Source organism: Thunnus albacares, chromosome 17 (genome assembly GCF_914725855.1).
Source record: "Thunnus albacares chromosome 17, fThuAlb1.1, whole genome shotgun sequence".
Lineage (NCBI taxonomy): Eukaryota > Metazoa > Chordata > Actinopteri > Scombriformes > Scombridae > Thunnus > Thunnus albacares.
In genome coordinates this window covers 30,018,946-30,034,774 of record NC_058122.1, presented here as the reverse complement: position 1 = coordinate 30,034,774, position 15,829 = coordinate 30,018,946, and the positions used below count along the sequence as shown (strand labels likewise).

The window sequence follows — 15,829 nt, the reverse complement described above, 5'->3', positions numbered from 1 at the left end:
ACGCCTTCATTCAGGGTCCGTGTGCCCTCCGTCCAAAGCTGTGTTCAACTCATAACAACATAAACAAACAACACATTATTTTGTTTTTCTGTTTTTTTGTGTGAATTAAAAAAAAAACTGAAATCAACTTGCTTTTCCTACAAAAAAATGTTTTCTGTAATTTCTATTCCAATCGCCAATTTGATAACGAAAATGGGAAAAGCAGGTGGGCTTCTGTTTTTTTATATTAATTTGATTTGCAATTTGTTGTGTTTTTGTTTTTGTTGTTGTGTTTTTGTTTTTGTTGTTGTGTTTTTGTTTTTGTTGTTGTTTTCAGCTTCTGACTGAACTCAAGCAGGAACTCTGGTTCTTTCTGTTATTTCCCTCCAGACGTTCGTTCATGACGTGGATTTGTGTCTGTTCAGTTTAATCAGTGATCTGTGAGAACATTGATCACGATGCAGCAGCAGCTTCTCACCAGATTTCAATGAACAAATTCATGAATTTATGCCTGAAGTCTGTCTGATATTATCGTTGAAACAAAATGGAAATATGGTTTTTAATTATTACTGAAAGCTACAAACAGCGACACTGTTGATGACAATTGACGAAACTCATCTGAACACCAGTATACATCTGTATTATTTTTATTAAAAGTCAGTAAAATACCCTCTTATGTACAGAGTTCAATCTGTTAATGTTAACTTTGTTCTGTATCTGTAATACATATAAACCTCAACACTATAAAAACATACAGCATTGTACAGAAGTCACCGTTACAGCAGTAAAAATCATCCCCAAAGTTAAACATGTCTGTAAATCCTCTGGTTCTCTGTGTGAAAACATCCTTTTGTTAAACTTTCTTTAGACTTAAACACATTTAATAACATTTAATAAATCATTTTGTTCTGTCTTCTTCAGAATCAGTTCCATCTCCGTGTGTCCAGTACAGAACATCCAGGATGTGATTAGCTTAGCTTAGCACAAATACTGGACGTCTTATTTCATTTCATGTTATTTCGTTTCGGTTTCCAACGGTCTAAAACAACACGAGGCCCGTTAGCGTCCACCTCTAACGTACACGACTGCTGACATCATCACAATCCAGTGTTTAACACAGTGACGTTCTTTGTTCTATTCAGAAAGCAATTAAAACAAATACTTGGTATCAGAACATACTGACGCTCAGGTTCTACCTGGATCATAAAGGTTTGGTTGTCTGGCGGTGAGATGTGGGCTTCATGTTCTCAACAGGTTCCAGGTTCAACCCCTACGAACCTTTATGTCCATTACTTTTAAAAACAGGACGAGATGTTTGCATCCAGAGTTCTACAAGGTTCTCAAAGGATGTGGACCTTGTTTGGAGAGTTCTTGATCACAGTTCTTTCTGGGTCTGTAAGGTGTTTTGTTTGATCCGTGTTCTTGAAAATAGAAGTGAAGCCGACTGTTAAGGTTTCAGATCCAGTCCAGGGTTGTAGGTGGTTCCACTCAGGTTCTACCTGGGTCATTTGAGGCTCAGTGGTTAAGACAGGAGTGTCATGAAAACATCAGGTTCCAAGTTTATCAACCTGGGCTTTTTAAAATTTATATTTATAGAAAGAAGGAAAACTTTGGGTGCAGGGTTTGAACTTAGTGGAGCGTTCTCTCTAAAAGACAGATGTTTTCTGTAAAGGTGTTTTTTTCAGTCTGTTGCCTTGAAAGAGCAATAAAGCAGCTGTTTAAGGTTTCAGATCCAGTCCAGGGTTCTACATGGTTCTACTAAGGGTCTACCTGGGTCATTAAAGGTGCAGTAGTTAGAGAGGGACATGGTGTATCCATCTGGTTCCAATTTCATCCTCCTGTGAATGTCTTGAATGAACTTGAATGTCCAGAAATGTAAAAACAGGAGTTGGAGATTGGATCCAGTGTTCTAAAGGGTTCTACGGGGGTTTGGAACTTGGTGGGAAAGTTGATGTTTTGGGTTTTTCGGGTGCCATGTCAGTGTATTTTGTTTGATCTGATATCTGGAAAATAGAAATAAAGCCAACTGTTGAGGTTCCAGATCCCATTCTAGTTCTAGATGGTTCCACTCAGGTTGTATTTATCATTTAGGTCTTGGTGGTCAGACGGGACTTTATGTTCTCAACAGGTTTGGGGTTCAACCCCCATGAACTTTAAGGTCTATTAATTTTAAAAACAGGACGTGATGTTTGCATCCTGAGTTCTAAAAGGTTCTTGAAGGATGTGGACCTTGTTTGGAGAGTTCTTGATCATAATTCTTTCTGGGTCTGTAAGGTTTCAGATCCAGTCCAGGGTTCTAGGTGGTTCCACTCAGGTTCTACCTGGGTCATTTGAGGCTCAGTGGTTAAGACAGGAGCATCATGAAAACATCAGGTTCCAAGTTTATCAACCTGGGCTTTTTAAAATTTAAATTATAAGAAAGAGGGAGGACTTTGGGTGCAGGGAAGGAACTTGGTAGAAAGTTCTCGCTAAAAGACGGATGTTTAATGTAAGTGTGTTTTGTTCAGTCTGTTGCCTTGAAAGAGCAACAAAGCAGCTGTTAGAGGTTTCAGATCCAGTTCTACAGGGGTTTGGAGCTTGGTGGAGAGCTCTCACTCAAAGACAGTTGTTTTGGGTTTTTAAGGTGCCAAATAAGTGTGTTTTATTTGATCTGTGTTCTTGAAAATGGCAGTAAAGCAGACTGTTGAGGTTTCAGATCCAGTCCAGGGTTCTAGGTGGTTCCACTCAGGTTCTACCTGGGTCATTTGAGGCACAGTGGTTAGATACGTCCAGGTTTAATCTCCTGTCAACTTGAATTTGAGAGGAGGGTTTTGGCAGTCCTCATGATGTTCTGGGTGCTTGCAGGAGCTGTCAGGAGGTTCTCTGAAGGTTCTGTCAGGTTCTCTGAGGAGCTCCTGGAGGTCCCCCTACCCTTCGGAGGAGAAGATGGTCTGGAATTCATTGAGCATGAGCTCCACTATCTGGCTCTGGAACACCATGTGGATCGTCATGTTGGCCGACTCGGTCTGCGGACGGAGCAACGTGGGTCCGAACACGATGGCGACGCTCTGAACCGACATCCTGTTAGATTCCTTGTGATCGATCACCCTGCAGGCAGACAGAGAGACACCGGTGTTTAAGATCACGTATCATCGTCCTGTTAGGAAAATGTTCCTCGGGTTCAGCTTCAACGTATCAAAAATATTCATCCCAAACATACTGACATACATTCCTCATATCATTCATACAAAAACACAATAAGACCAATGACGTGTATAGAAAACACTACAGCTTATAAAACCAGGAAGATAATATTGCACGTTGAACATACGACCAACAACTGAAGTATTGCACATGTTCAGCATCTGTAAAGTTCTCTGTGATGATGCATCATTCCACCAACACAACATTTAACTGCTGCTGTTTACAATCTTAATGGACGATGGGACAAATGAGTTTTTATAACGGTTCAGTCTGAACTGTTCTACGCTCGTCTCTTGGCTCCTATCTGCCCGCATGTCAAGAAGTCATCGTACTTGGTTGTTTTTCCAGGTCAGACTTTGATTCATTCTCCACCCAGCTGTTGGTTTTGAGTCCATCTTGCAGTCGGTCAGATGGAGAATTGGTTTGGGACCAGACTGACATCACTTCCTCTAAAGCGTCTGTGTGTTTGTTTTAGTTTGAGTTCAGATCTGCACAAACGGATCGAACCGAGGAGGAAAACCGGAGTCCAGTTCAGCCAGACCGAGCTGCAGACTGTAGCTGTAAACCAGAAATGTTCTTACTCTTCCGGTTTCTTATTGTTATAATTTTCAAATTTAGTTTTGATATTTATTTACGACAACAAATTAGCTGTTTAGATTTTTTGTGGCACATTTATCAAAATATCATCCACTTGAAAATGTGCTCCAATGTTTTGGGAGAAGTGAGGAGCTGACATCAGAGACATCATGTTGTCTATTACTATTATTTATAACATTAAACTGTGTTCAGACTGCATCGCTCCAGTTCTCCAACACCTCCACTGGCTCCCCGTTCACTCTGAAACGCTCATGTATGATACTGTCTGTTACAAATACACATGAACTTGGACTTACATGTTATTACAGGTTGGATAGTGAACTAAGACAAAATAATTCCATATAAAATAATGTGAATTGATTAACTTAAAATCATTTGAAAAGGTTTGTGTTGTTAGCTGATGATGAAATCTGGACTTCTCTTGCTGACTTTGATCTAGTTTAAAGCAGAGCAACTGCAGATAATTTATCTCTTATTTACTAAGAAGAGAAAATAAAGAGGCACAATAATGGAAACAAGATTAAATGAAGGCAGGGTTTCTGTTGACAGATGTGTGAAACTTGATCCAGAGTGAACTTAAAGCTGAAGTTATAGACATCACAGGTTAATATTGTCAGTTTAAGCTGGAGTTCTCTGAGGTTCTAGAGAGTCAGTCAGAACCACTGACAGCTGGATCGCCCCCTGCTGGCTGCTGCAGTATAGCTCATAAGTCCCGCCCCCTCCATGTTAGCAGATGAGACATGACTAAAGAAATCAAACAACAATCAAGTACATGTCAAATAAATGTTTCCCAAAGATGGTTTCTGTCATTTTAGGCTTTACTTGTACATAGCGGCAGGAAGTGGAGAGACGTCGGCCATATTTATATGATCTGAACAAACAGCAGAGAGTTTGTACTTTAATCAAATCTCAACAATACGAGTGTTTTAAAGGTAAATCTGTGTCTCCTGAGTTAATACGTACAGGTATAAGAACTAGTTCCAGGTCTTCTGTAGACTGGTTCCAGATGTGAACTCACCTGAGCAGGTGTTTGAACAGCAGCTCCATGGTGTCGTGGTTCGGCAGAGGCAGCGAACGAACCAGATCCTTCATGTAGGAGACTTTCAGGTTGTAGTCTGGGACCTCTGCAGGGAAACAGACACTGGTAGGTTCATTTTAAACAACTACAAGACAAACATATATGAAATGCTTTTAAAATACAACACCTTGTTAAAGATGAAACCAGTGGTTTCCAACCTTTTTGTCTTTTGACGTCTTACAAAAAGCAGTGTGTAGTCGGGGTCACATTTCACATGTCTATGAGTTGTTAACAGCTCCACCAAATAGTGATTTTTCCCTCTAAACTTCTCACATGCTTTCATTTCAATAAATGTTCAAATGATCCAATATTTCAGCAAAAAGCAAAGATTAGAGAAAAAGTCCAAAAACTGAAAACAGATTTGTGTATCAGAACTTTGTTTTTTCTTCTTTCCTCTCCCATTAATCATCTCACCACCCCTCAGATTTATCTGCTGACCCTTTGGAGGGGCCCGACCCCTAGGTTGGGAACCACTGGACTAAACTAGCTAACTGTATATAAAGTAGTGTAAACTAGCTCCACCTCCAGCAGCTACAACAGTAACATGCTGCTCTAACACTGATGCTTCACTATTAATAATCTAATGATGTCATATATAATAATATATCAGTCAGAGGGACCAAACCACTACTTTTACTGCAATACTTTAACTACATCAAGCTCATAATACTTATGTACTTTTACTGTAGGAGGATTTTTCATGCAGGACTTTTACATGTAATGGAGTATTTTTACACTGCAGTAAAGGAAGTACTTCTTCCATCGCTGGACTTTTGGCTGTCTGAGGCTAAAGGTTTGTACATTTGTATGATGACTGTAGAGGAATAGATATATATTTAATTGGTACCAAAATGACCTGAAGCTAAATATTTGGATTTTTAGGTAAAACTATCTCCTTGCTGTGGTTTAAACAGACAGTTGGTGTCACATTAAGCAGTTTAGTCTGAGGCGTGTAGAGTGTGTGACGTAGGTTTTGTTAAGTACTGACGGATGGCAGCGATGAACTTGTCGAAGCTGCTGAACGGGAACAGAGGCTCGGGAAGCTCTCGCAGGAAAAGCTTCAGAGCTCCGGTGATCACGTGGATCTCCTCCCACTGACCGTCCTCCAAGTCCAAGTGCTCCTCTGCAGCCACCACAGAAACACAACACATGAAGAAGAAGAATGAAAACCTCCTGCTGACTGGACAATAACCAAGTATAGCAGGGTTTAAGTTACTTATAGAGAAAAACAGGAATATCCTTGAAGGAACTGCTCTATTTAAACCAGAGTCTCTCTATTATTTCCAGGAGGCTTCTTGAAAATTATTAGGACATTTTCAGAAATCCTTGAATTTAAATAAAGTTACAGAAATGAAAATAAAACGTGTCTTAAAACAACGGTCAGGAGCCCAATTGAGCAGTGAAACATGTTTTTCTTGCTGTAAGTTGAAGATGTGATGTGTCGCGATGTTACCGTGGTCAGCTTTGTGTCGTAGTTTCTGGATCACAGCCAGGTTTCCGCTCACTCTGTAGATCCCGTCAACATCCAGACCTGAAGACACAAACATTTAAAACACACATCGATCTGCTCTGTGTGTGTGTGTGTGTGTTTGTATGAAACCTGAGTATCTTTATATGTGTGTGTGTGTGTTTACCTCTCCTCTCCACCGCTTTAATACACTTCTCCACAAACTTGGGAATGTTGGAGTTTTCTCTGTGACAGAGTGTGTCCAGGTGACACCCGAAGACGTTATCTGGGAAGAAGACAAAGAAGTGACGTAAAAACATGGAGTCTGTCTGAATATTTCACTCAGTGTAACGTTGTATAGACAGAACGCAACGTACATGACGCAGCAAACATGTCATGTATAGGAGGTCTGTGTTTTCCATCATTCCAGTCACTTGTTTTCTGTGGTTAATCACATCATCTGTACATTTTTTGTGTTTTTATGATGTTTTCATGATGCCGTTTCTTATGTGATCACAGTCTGGTCACCATGGAAACAGGCAGCAGGTTTTGGTCTTTCTCACCTCGGATGTATCCTCTCTCTTTAACGCTCTGCAGCGTCGGCCTCCGCTGGAGGAACCGTCGCAGTTTAGTCCGAACTCGTCTCTGCTCAGAGTCGGCTGACGAACTCGAAGCCACTAAAAACAGAAGAAGAAGAAGAGTGAAGGTGTTCTGACTTATTTCAGTCTCAGAATGACGGCATTCGGTGTTCGGTGTTTGGTGAACGAGTTGAAGCTTTATTAAAGTTTATAGACTCACGTGGCCTCTTCTTGTCTTTGTCCTCTTTGTCTGAAGCAGCTTCGTCCTCGTCCTCTGACAGGTGTTCATATTCCTGAAACAGTTCCACTAAATGAAACAACGTTCCCCAGCAGCTCATCTACAGTCAGTGTGTGAGTGTGATTGGTACCAGCTGTCTGATGGTATATCTACAGTCAGTGTGAGTGTGTTTGGTACCAGCTGTCTGATGGTAGATCTACAGTCGGTGTGTGAGTGTGATTGGTACCAGCTGTCTGATGGTAGATCTACAGTCAGTGTGTGAGTGTGTTTGGTACCAGCTGTCTGATGGTAGATCTACAGTCAGTGTGAGTGTGATTGGTACCAGCTGTCTGATGGTAGATCTACAGTCAGTGTGTGAGTGTGTTTGGTACCAGCTGTCTGATGGTAGATCTACAGTCAGTGTGAGTGTGATTGGTACCAGCTGTCTGATGGTAGATCTACAGTCGGTGTGTGAGTGTGTTTGGTACCAGCTGTCTGATGGTAGATCTACAGTCGGTGTGTGAGTGTGTTTGGTACCAGCTGTCTGATGGTAGATCTACAGTCGGTGTGTGAGTGTGTCTGGTACCAGCTGTCTGATGGTAGATCTACAGTCAGTGTGAGTGTGTTTGGTACCAGCTGTCTGATGGTAGATCTACAGTCAGTGTGTGAGTGTGATTGGTACCAGCTGTCTGATGGTAGATCTACAGTCAGTGTGTGAGTGTGTTTGGTACCAGCTGTCTGATGGTAGATCTACAGTCGGTGTGTGAGTGTGTCTGGTACCAGCTGTCTGATGGTAGATCTACAGTCGGTGTGTGAGTGTGATTGGTACCAGCTGTCTGATGGTAGATCTACAGTCAGTGTGAGTGTGTTTGGTACCAGCTGTCTGATGGTAGATCTACAGTCAGTGTGTGAGTGTGATTGGTACCAGCTGTCTGATGGTAGATCTACAGTCGGTGTGTGAGTGTGATTGGTACCAGCTGTCTGATGGTGTCCTGCATCACTTTCAGCCAGTCACTGATGATGCTTTCGGTGTCGTACTGCATCAAGTACTCGCAGCCCTGACGAGTCTTCAGCTGCAGACACAAACACACAGACACCAGTTTCATCTACACAGTCAGAAGAGAACACCAGACACTGTAACCATGGTAACAAGTCCACACTGTCAGAAAGAGGATCCCTGTAACCACAGAAACCACGGTAGCAGTGACACAGCACAAGATAAGTGTGATGGAGATAGAAGTCTGTTTTTAGAACAGGCTTTAACCATGGTAACAGAGACTTGGAACCTCTAAAACATGCTGTAACCATGGTAACAGAGACTTGGAACCTCTAAAACATGCTGTAACCATGGTAACAGAGACTTGGAACCTCTAAAACATGCTGTAACCATGGTAACAGAGACTTGGAACCTCTAAAACATGCTGTAACCATGGTAACAGAGACTTGGAACCTCTAGAACTGGCTGTAACCATGGTAACAGATATGGTGGTGTACCTCGAGAACGTTCTTTTTGGATGACTTGTCTTTGGAGGCCCAGCAGACTGAAGCTCCTCTCAGTTCGACGGTGTATTCTGGAACGATCTGTGACGCCTTCATCTGAGGAAGAGTGAAAATATAATTTTGATAAAAAGTGAAGAAAGGATCTGTGATGTCACACACATAAACACGAGTTTATTTTTCTGAATAGATGTTCATCTTAAAGAGAGCAAAACGTTTTGCTCTGCAAGCTTCATTTTCACTAGTTGAAGTCTTTCAGTTGATGTGATATGATTCAGCTGATAAAATCCATCTAAATGTAATCAATATATAATTTGGGGAAAAAAGGGAAGCAGGGGCTCATTTTTGTCACAAAGCTTCTTAGCAGGTTAATGTACGAATATGTAGTATGAAAAACAAAACTAAGAGGAAGATAAAATAAATTCAGTTTATCCCTGCTGGACGATCCGCTAAGTTTAACACCATAACTGAGTGTTTGCTGTGTTATTACTATTATTATTACTGCATAATAATAGAGTTCAGAGCTGCAGACAAGAGTTTAGAAACACTACAAACACCCTATATGGAAATTCTGACCAGACGTCAAAAATAAAGTTTTGGTTTTTAAATCATTTTACTGTTAACTGTTCAGTTATGTTGTCTGTAAATAAAATTTCCCAACATTAAACATTACATCTAAAAGCTAATAAAACTAAATAATTTTTATTCTTAAGTCTAAAATTTGTAAAAATTTACACAAATAGAGAGAAAATTCTGATAAAATACCCACAAACTGTTAGTTTTTAACCGTAGAAAGAAAACGCCCTCCACGTTCTTCAAAGAGATAAATACAGAGGAAGTGATGACCTCACTGTGTGTAACTGGTTCTTACAGCGTTCCCAGTCGGAGCAGATTTGGGGTCTTTGTGGAAGGTGAGGATCCCTCCGTGGAGGACGGTCCAGGACTGAGCCCAGTTCTTCCTGTTCAACAACAACAACAAACCTCAATAACTGTTCTCTCCAAACTGAACAAACAGCAGCACGAATTTAAAACATATAAAATGATACAACTGTACTTCAGACGTTACATTCAGTCCTCAGCTCTCACCTGATCTTTTTGCCGTGATCGGCTACTTTGGTCTTGTTGATGATTCCTGCTTTCTCCAGCAGGTGGCTCTGCAGAGACAGAGAGGTAGACAGCAGGACAGGTGAGTCCTCAGGTTTCTTTTACCTGCAGGTCAGCTTTGAAATGTGACTCCTGTATAAACAAGGGAGTGGTGTTTGTGTGTCTATGGCAGCCCGGCAGGTTGAGTCTCCTCCCTGCATCTGCAGCTAAAACACTGGACAGGCACTGGGAATAACACCCGGACTCTTAAAATGTCTAAACAGCCCAAACTAGCTCCTCAAGAACCTCTGTAACTTCTTCAAGAAGGTTGAGGTTCAATTTTGTTAATGTCCATAAATATGAAACTTTTACTACAATTTAATTACAAATTGGAATAAATCTGCTGATGAAAACGTTTCCAGAAAAGTTACCATATTGTCCTGAAAATAAGACGACCCTGATTATAAGAAGCCTCTGCCTTTTCCAACAGCTGTTTTTGGAAAAATAAAGCAGAAGATAAATCTTGTGTCACTCTCCCATCACTGATCATTGTTTGTGTTTGAGCTCCTCATCATCAGTCATTCCTGCTCTGCTGTTTGACAGATGATAGAGATGTGAGGTGTAAAAATCCCATTCATGTCTCTTATAGACATTGTTACTCACTATAAACCTAGCAACATTAATGCTACAAACAACCCAGAATACATCACTCTCTCAATTCAAAAAGAACTGATGATCATGTGAACACGTCACTGTCCTGTTCTTGAATATAAGATGACACCCACTTTTGAAAAATTATTGTCCAGAATAAAGTATTGTTTAATATTGGGAACAATACGCTATTAAATGAAGCTCAACAGATATTTGCACACAAATTAAAGCAGTTAGTTCTTGTTAAGTTCTGTTAATGCACACGATGGATGATCAGGAGGGTTAGTGGAAAAACACAGAGTCACTTTCTGGGCAATATTTAAGGTATGACATCAGGCTAGCGCCCCCTGGAGGCTGCGGTGTTCATTACGGCCACATCAGGACATTTAATGATTCTTCTGACATCTGTCTCCGAAATATTTCACAATGTGGTGATACTGAGGAGGTGCAGAAGGAGGCGCTGTCAGTCTGAGCTGCCCAAAAAGTTCTCTTCAATCAATCAATCAAATCTAGTCTCAGGCAGGGACCTCATTTATTATCCTAGTGGTCTGAGGGTAGAAGCTCTTCCTGGCCTCTCACTGAGCCTGGTGTATCTGGTACCTTCTTCCTGACCGCAGCAGGGAGAACAGGCCGTTATCTCGGTGGTAGGGATCTTAAATGATTCTCCTGGCCTTATTCTTGCAGCGCTTGGTGTAAATATCCTTTAGGCAGGGTAGCTCACCGCCCGTTGTATGTTCAACTGAATGTACCACTCTTTGCAGGGCCTTGTTGTCCTGTTCAGTGCTGTTTCTCTACCAGGCGGTGATGTTCCCCATCAGGACGCTCTCATTCAAACGTCTGAGGTGAAACAATCTCTGCCTTGCTTTCCTCACCACTGAGTGAGTATGCAGCGCCCAGATCAGGCCCTCGGTGAAGTGGACACCAAGGTACTTGAAGATGTCCATCCTCTCCACCGAGGACCTGTTGATATTAAGGGGGGGGGGGGGGGGGGGGGGTAGTTCTTTTCCCGCTTCTTCCCAAAGTCCACTCTCAGCTCCTCTGCCTTGCTGACATTCAGAAGTAGGTTGTTGTTCTGACACCAGTTGGTCTGGTCCTCTACTTCCTTCAGGTAGGCCTTTTCATTGTTATCCATGATCAAGACCAACACAGCTGTGTTGTCAGCAAACTTGATGATAGTGTTGGTGTCGAAAGTGGCTACACAGTCGTGTGTGTACGGGAAGTACAGCAGGGGGCGCAAAATGCAGCCCTGGGGTGCTCTGGTGTTGAGGACGAGGGTAGATGAGGTGTGTCTGCCTACCGTCACCACCTGGGGTCTGTTCGTCAGGAAGTCAAGGATCCACATGCACAGTGAGGTGTTTTAATCCCAGGTCCTTGAGTTTTGTGACAAGCCTGGAGGGAGCTATGGTGTTAAACGCTGAACTGTAGTCAATGAACAGTAATCTCAGACAGCTCCCTTTCTTGTCCAGGTGAGATACGGTGGTGTGGAGGACGTGTGCTATGGTGTCCTCTGTTGATCAGGTGGGGCAGTCGGCAAACTGTAGTGGATCCAGTGTGCTGGGTAGTGAGGAGCAGATGTAATTCTTGACCAACCGTTCAAAGCACTTCACCACTACAGAGGTGAGTGCCACTGGGCGGTAGTCGTTCAGGTGGGCTGGTCTTGTTTTCTTGGGCACAGGAATGATGGTGGACTCCTTGAAGGAGTTTGACAGACTGAGCCAGGGACAGGTTGAATATCATTGTGAACACCGGCGCTTGTTGGTCAGCACATAGTCTGAGATCCTGCCCACTGATACCATCTGGTCTTGCTGCTTTCTTGGTGTTCACTCACTTAAAAGCCTTCCTGACGTCATGCTCAGAAAAGGTAACAAGTTACTGTTTTAGAAATTAAATCAAAGGTTAGTTTGTGTTAGTAAAGCCCGGTTTGCTGTAACATGAGTTTCCATGGTTACTACAAGAGACTAAAGACTGTTGCCACGACTCTGATTTCTGACAGAGACAGCCCAACAGACACCCAGCAACTTCACCAGCCAATCAGGGCCCAGGACCTACGTGCAGTTGGTGGGAGTTTGTGCTTCGATTGGACAGATTCCTCTTCAGTCTGAGCCTATCAGAGAGCTTGATGAGGGAAAACAGGATGATATCACATGACGAGAGAATGACTGAATGAATGATGGACAGATGAGTAAGTGTAATGGATTTGAATGAGACTGTGTGTGTGTGTGAGTGTGTGTTCAAGGTTCAAGGTTCAAGGTTCATTTATTGTCGTTTGCATGCTTACACATGTAACGAAGGTATGGCGTGTGACGTGTGTACCTGTTGGCTGTCAGGAGAGTGTCTTCTGTTGGACACATCAGTGAGGTCGGAGACGTTCCTCCTGAGGTTCGGAGCAAACGTCTGTAACACAGAGGACACTTTAATAAACCCGAAACATTTTATATGCCAGTACACCAGTGCACAATATATGTAATAGCTCTTGTACAAATAAGATAATAACTTGTGAGAACAAGATAACATCTTATTCTTGATCTACAGATACTCGTCTACGATCGGTTATCATAACTCACACAGAGACGAGCTGGCACCAACTTTGAAAGACTAACCCAAGAACTGATCACTGGGCAAACCAGCATAAGGCACAAGACACGCTGCAGTATATGCCATGTCCCATTCACACACACACACTCAAATAGCATGGACCAAAGACCAGAGGACTGTAAAACCCATGGATTAGTTTTAGATTTTGTCTAAGGACAATTATTGTTGTATGTTGATATGTGTGTATCATATGTGTGTTGTTATGTACTTTGGTTAGACCTTTATTCCACTGCCTTTAAGCCAAGAAATGTACCACTAACATTATCCTGTCATCCATGATAACGCTATCATATTTAGCACCATTCTGCTCGGTTCACTGTCAGAACGCTAAAGCTACTATCAAAAAGGAATTCTGCAATAGCTAAATTGTAAATACTTTGATTAATGGAGTAACTGTATTCTGTGGACAGGAGGGAACTGCTGGTCTAAAGATGTGACTCAGAGCAACAGGAAGTGAAACCTCAAAAGTCTAGAGTCATGAGTTGAGGATCAAGCCTAGAGAGCATGAACCAGGAGCTCTCTTCCAATGGAAACTCTTCAACTTCTGACCAGCTGACTCACTCATCATTACCAGATCCAGACTCCAGCTCCTCACCCCAGCACAGCAGACTCCATTCTCCACAAGAAACCACCCCAGAGAGCAAACAAGCATTCCTACAAAACCTTCATCAACGTGCTTAAACCGTGGTGCATCATGATTTGTAACTTCAATTGGTGATTCAGAACTAAGCTGTTGTACCGTTGATTTGACTCGCTGCTTCTCAGGTAACAGTCATCTCATCTGTTTATCAGGTCTCTCATACCAACTACACAATAGATAACTCTGCATCATTCATTCAAATCATTCACTAGCCATAGCCTTGTGCACCAGTTTCCCTCTTGTGTCTTGTCTGTTAAATGTTGTAGTGTTTAGTACTTGTAGCTGTAGTATTAGTAATAAATGTGCATGTAACTAAAGTGAACTTGTTTGTGTTTTCTTGTGCATCTCAGTCACTGAACCTTAAAAGACTTTATACCCTCACAAAATCATAATAACGATTAATAACAATCATAATTCTAATTGACCTCTCTTGTGTGTCCAACAAGGAGGACTATTTCCTTATTATTATACCAACTCTAATATGAGTTATATCACTGGAAAAATAATTTCATGTGTCACAATAATAACTCATAATTGCCCCATAAAATCATAAAGCTATTTGAGTGCACAAATTCCTACACTTGTGATAACAAGATGATAACTTGTGAGAACATGATAACTCAGCAGCTGATTGGTTTGACTCACTTCTTCAGCCACGCTGTGTCTCCAGTTCTTGACCTGCAGAGACGTTCCCTCCTCAGAAACTCCATTTCCCATCTGCCTCTGGGGCAAATTGGGGATCTGAAATCCATAAATCAATGGATTAATGAATTAAACATCAGGCACATAAACTGCCTCGCACCTGATTGAATAACGTATTGATTGATTGATTGGTTTGTTGATCGATTACCTCCTTCCACTGGGGGCTGCTGCTGTCTTTCAGGTCCAGCTGAGCTCTGGGAATCAGAGGCACATGCTGCTGAGCATGCTGGGAAAAGAATAAAACGACAACATTGCTCACGTTAACGTTCGTCATTGAAGACCTGCTGAGCGGGATTAAAGCGGACTGAACGGGAATCACTGTGTCTGTGTTTCGTACCGTTGTGGCGACGGCGTCGTTGTTCTCTCTCTCTGCATTCAAAGGATAATCTTCTTCTGGCAGTGGAGGCTTCAGTTGAATTAAATCAAATAATTAGTTAAAGAAAATTCACCATTTTTAATTCCTTAACCCTCCTGTTGCCCCCCGTTTTCAAATGTTTTTATATCAGAAACATGGATTTCTTTCATCTAATTGCCTGAAAATCACACGGATGGTTCCACTACTTTCATTGAACTTTGCATGGAGGAGGGTTAACGTTCTGCTGTGACCTCTGACCTCAAGGTAAACACACACAGCTGTTGTGTTTGCTTGACGTGAATGTCGGATCGTACCGGTCTGTCGTCGTGTCTCCGGCTGCCGGCTGTAGATGCAGGGAGGGGGGAGGGTGAGGGGGGGGACAGCGGCTCCGGTGCGGTCCAGGACGTGGCTCCTGAGGTGGGGTTATAGTAGTAGAACCTCCCTGAGGCTTCGTCCACCAGCTGCTCCCAACCACAGGAACCCTGACAGGAAGGAGGGCCAGGATGTCAGTTTCCATGGTGACACAGGGTTAATTAATGTTTTAATTAGTACTGGATTATGTAGATTATTATTATTTACATACGTTCATCTTCATGTTTTATGTAGTGCTTGATTAATAAATAACCCAGTTAAACATTATGAACATTTACTATGTAAATAAAGATAATAAATACAAACAAAACATATAAACAAATAAAGTGAGGAGACATGATCTTTACTAACAGAAACACGTTTTATCACTTTAAAATTAGCTTAGCACAACTGTATTCGTTCCATGTTGGTATTTTAAATTTAAAGTATAAATATTAAAGTATATTGTTTTCTATTTTGATGTATTTACATTGTTTTATGGTGACTGTATACAGAGGGACAGTATGGTGGCCCATGCTGAAGTCTTCCTGTTCAATAAACCAATCAATCAATCAATCAATCTGAAGGTCGTTTTTAAAATGCTGTTTATGTGTGAAAACAGTTTGTTTCCACTTCAACTTCTTCAGTGTTTAATTCCATCTGTTACTTCAGTTTCTGCATCATAAGGACATTTTAGGGCCGTCGATGATGCTGCTGATCATCATCAGGAGGCTGAAAGCAGATTTACTACAAGTTTGTGCAGTTAAAGAAAACCTCACGGAGAAAAGTCTGAAGAGAAGAATATGAGAATGTTCTTGCACGAGGCCCAGTATCTCTGTCACTTCCATTTCCTTCACTGGTCTGGTCACTTTGTCT

The 15,829-nt window shown here is 41.8% G+C and overlaps 1 protein-coding gene across 2 annotated transcripts in view; it reads right to left on the bottom strand.

Annotated features, from left to right (window-relative positions):
* Positions 1-610: 610 nt before the first annotated feature.
* LOC122967409 (rho GTPase-activating protein 27-like) overlaps positions 611-15,829 on the bottom strand; it is a 32,578-nt gene continuing 17,359 nt past the window's right edge. The window contains exons 6-22 of one of the 2 annotated variants that reach the window (XM_044332046.1): positions 14,917-15,084; positions 14,585-14,653; positions 14,396-14,473; positions 14,191-14,286; positions 12,624-12,704; positions 12,360-12,425; positions 9,663-9,730; positions 9,448-9,535; positions 8,574-8,675; positions 8,054-8,152; positions 7,083-7,155; positions 6,848-6,961; positions 6,472-6,570; positions 6,291-6,368; positions 5,826-5,960; positions 4,778-4,883; positions 611-3,066 (exon numbers count right to left, since the gene is read on the bottom strand). In XM_044332046.1, the coding sequence (XP_044187981.1) occupies positions 2,886-3,066; positions 4,778-4,883; positions 5,826-5,960; positions 6,291-6,368; positions 6,472-6,570; positions 6,848-6,961; positions 7,083-7,155; positions 8,054-8,152; positions 8,574-8,675; positions 9,448-9,535; positions 9,663-9,730; positions 12,360-12,425; positions 12,624-12,704; positions 14,191-14,286; positions 14,396-14,473; positions 14,585-14,653; positions 14,917-15,084 (1,701 nt within the window). In that variant the 3' untranslated portion in view covers positions 611-2,885. The remainder of the gene's footprint in view (positions 3,067-4,777; positions 4,884-5,825; positions 5,961-6,290; positions 6,369-6,471; positions 6,571-6,847; positions 6,962-7,082; positions 7,156-8,053; positions 8,153-8,573; positions 8,676-9,447; positions 9,536-9,662; positions 9,731-12,359; positions 12,426-12,623; positions 12,705-14,190; positions 14,287-14,395; positions 14,474-14,584; positions 14,654-14,916; positions 15,085-15,829) is intronic. The other variant, XM_044332047.1, reaches the window with a different exon arrangement.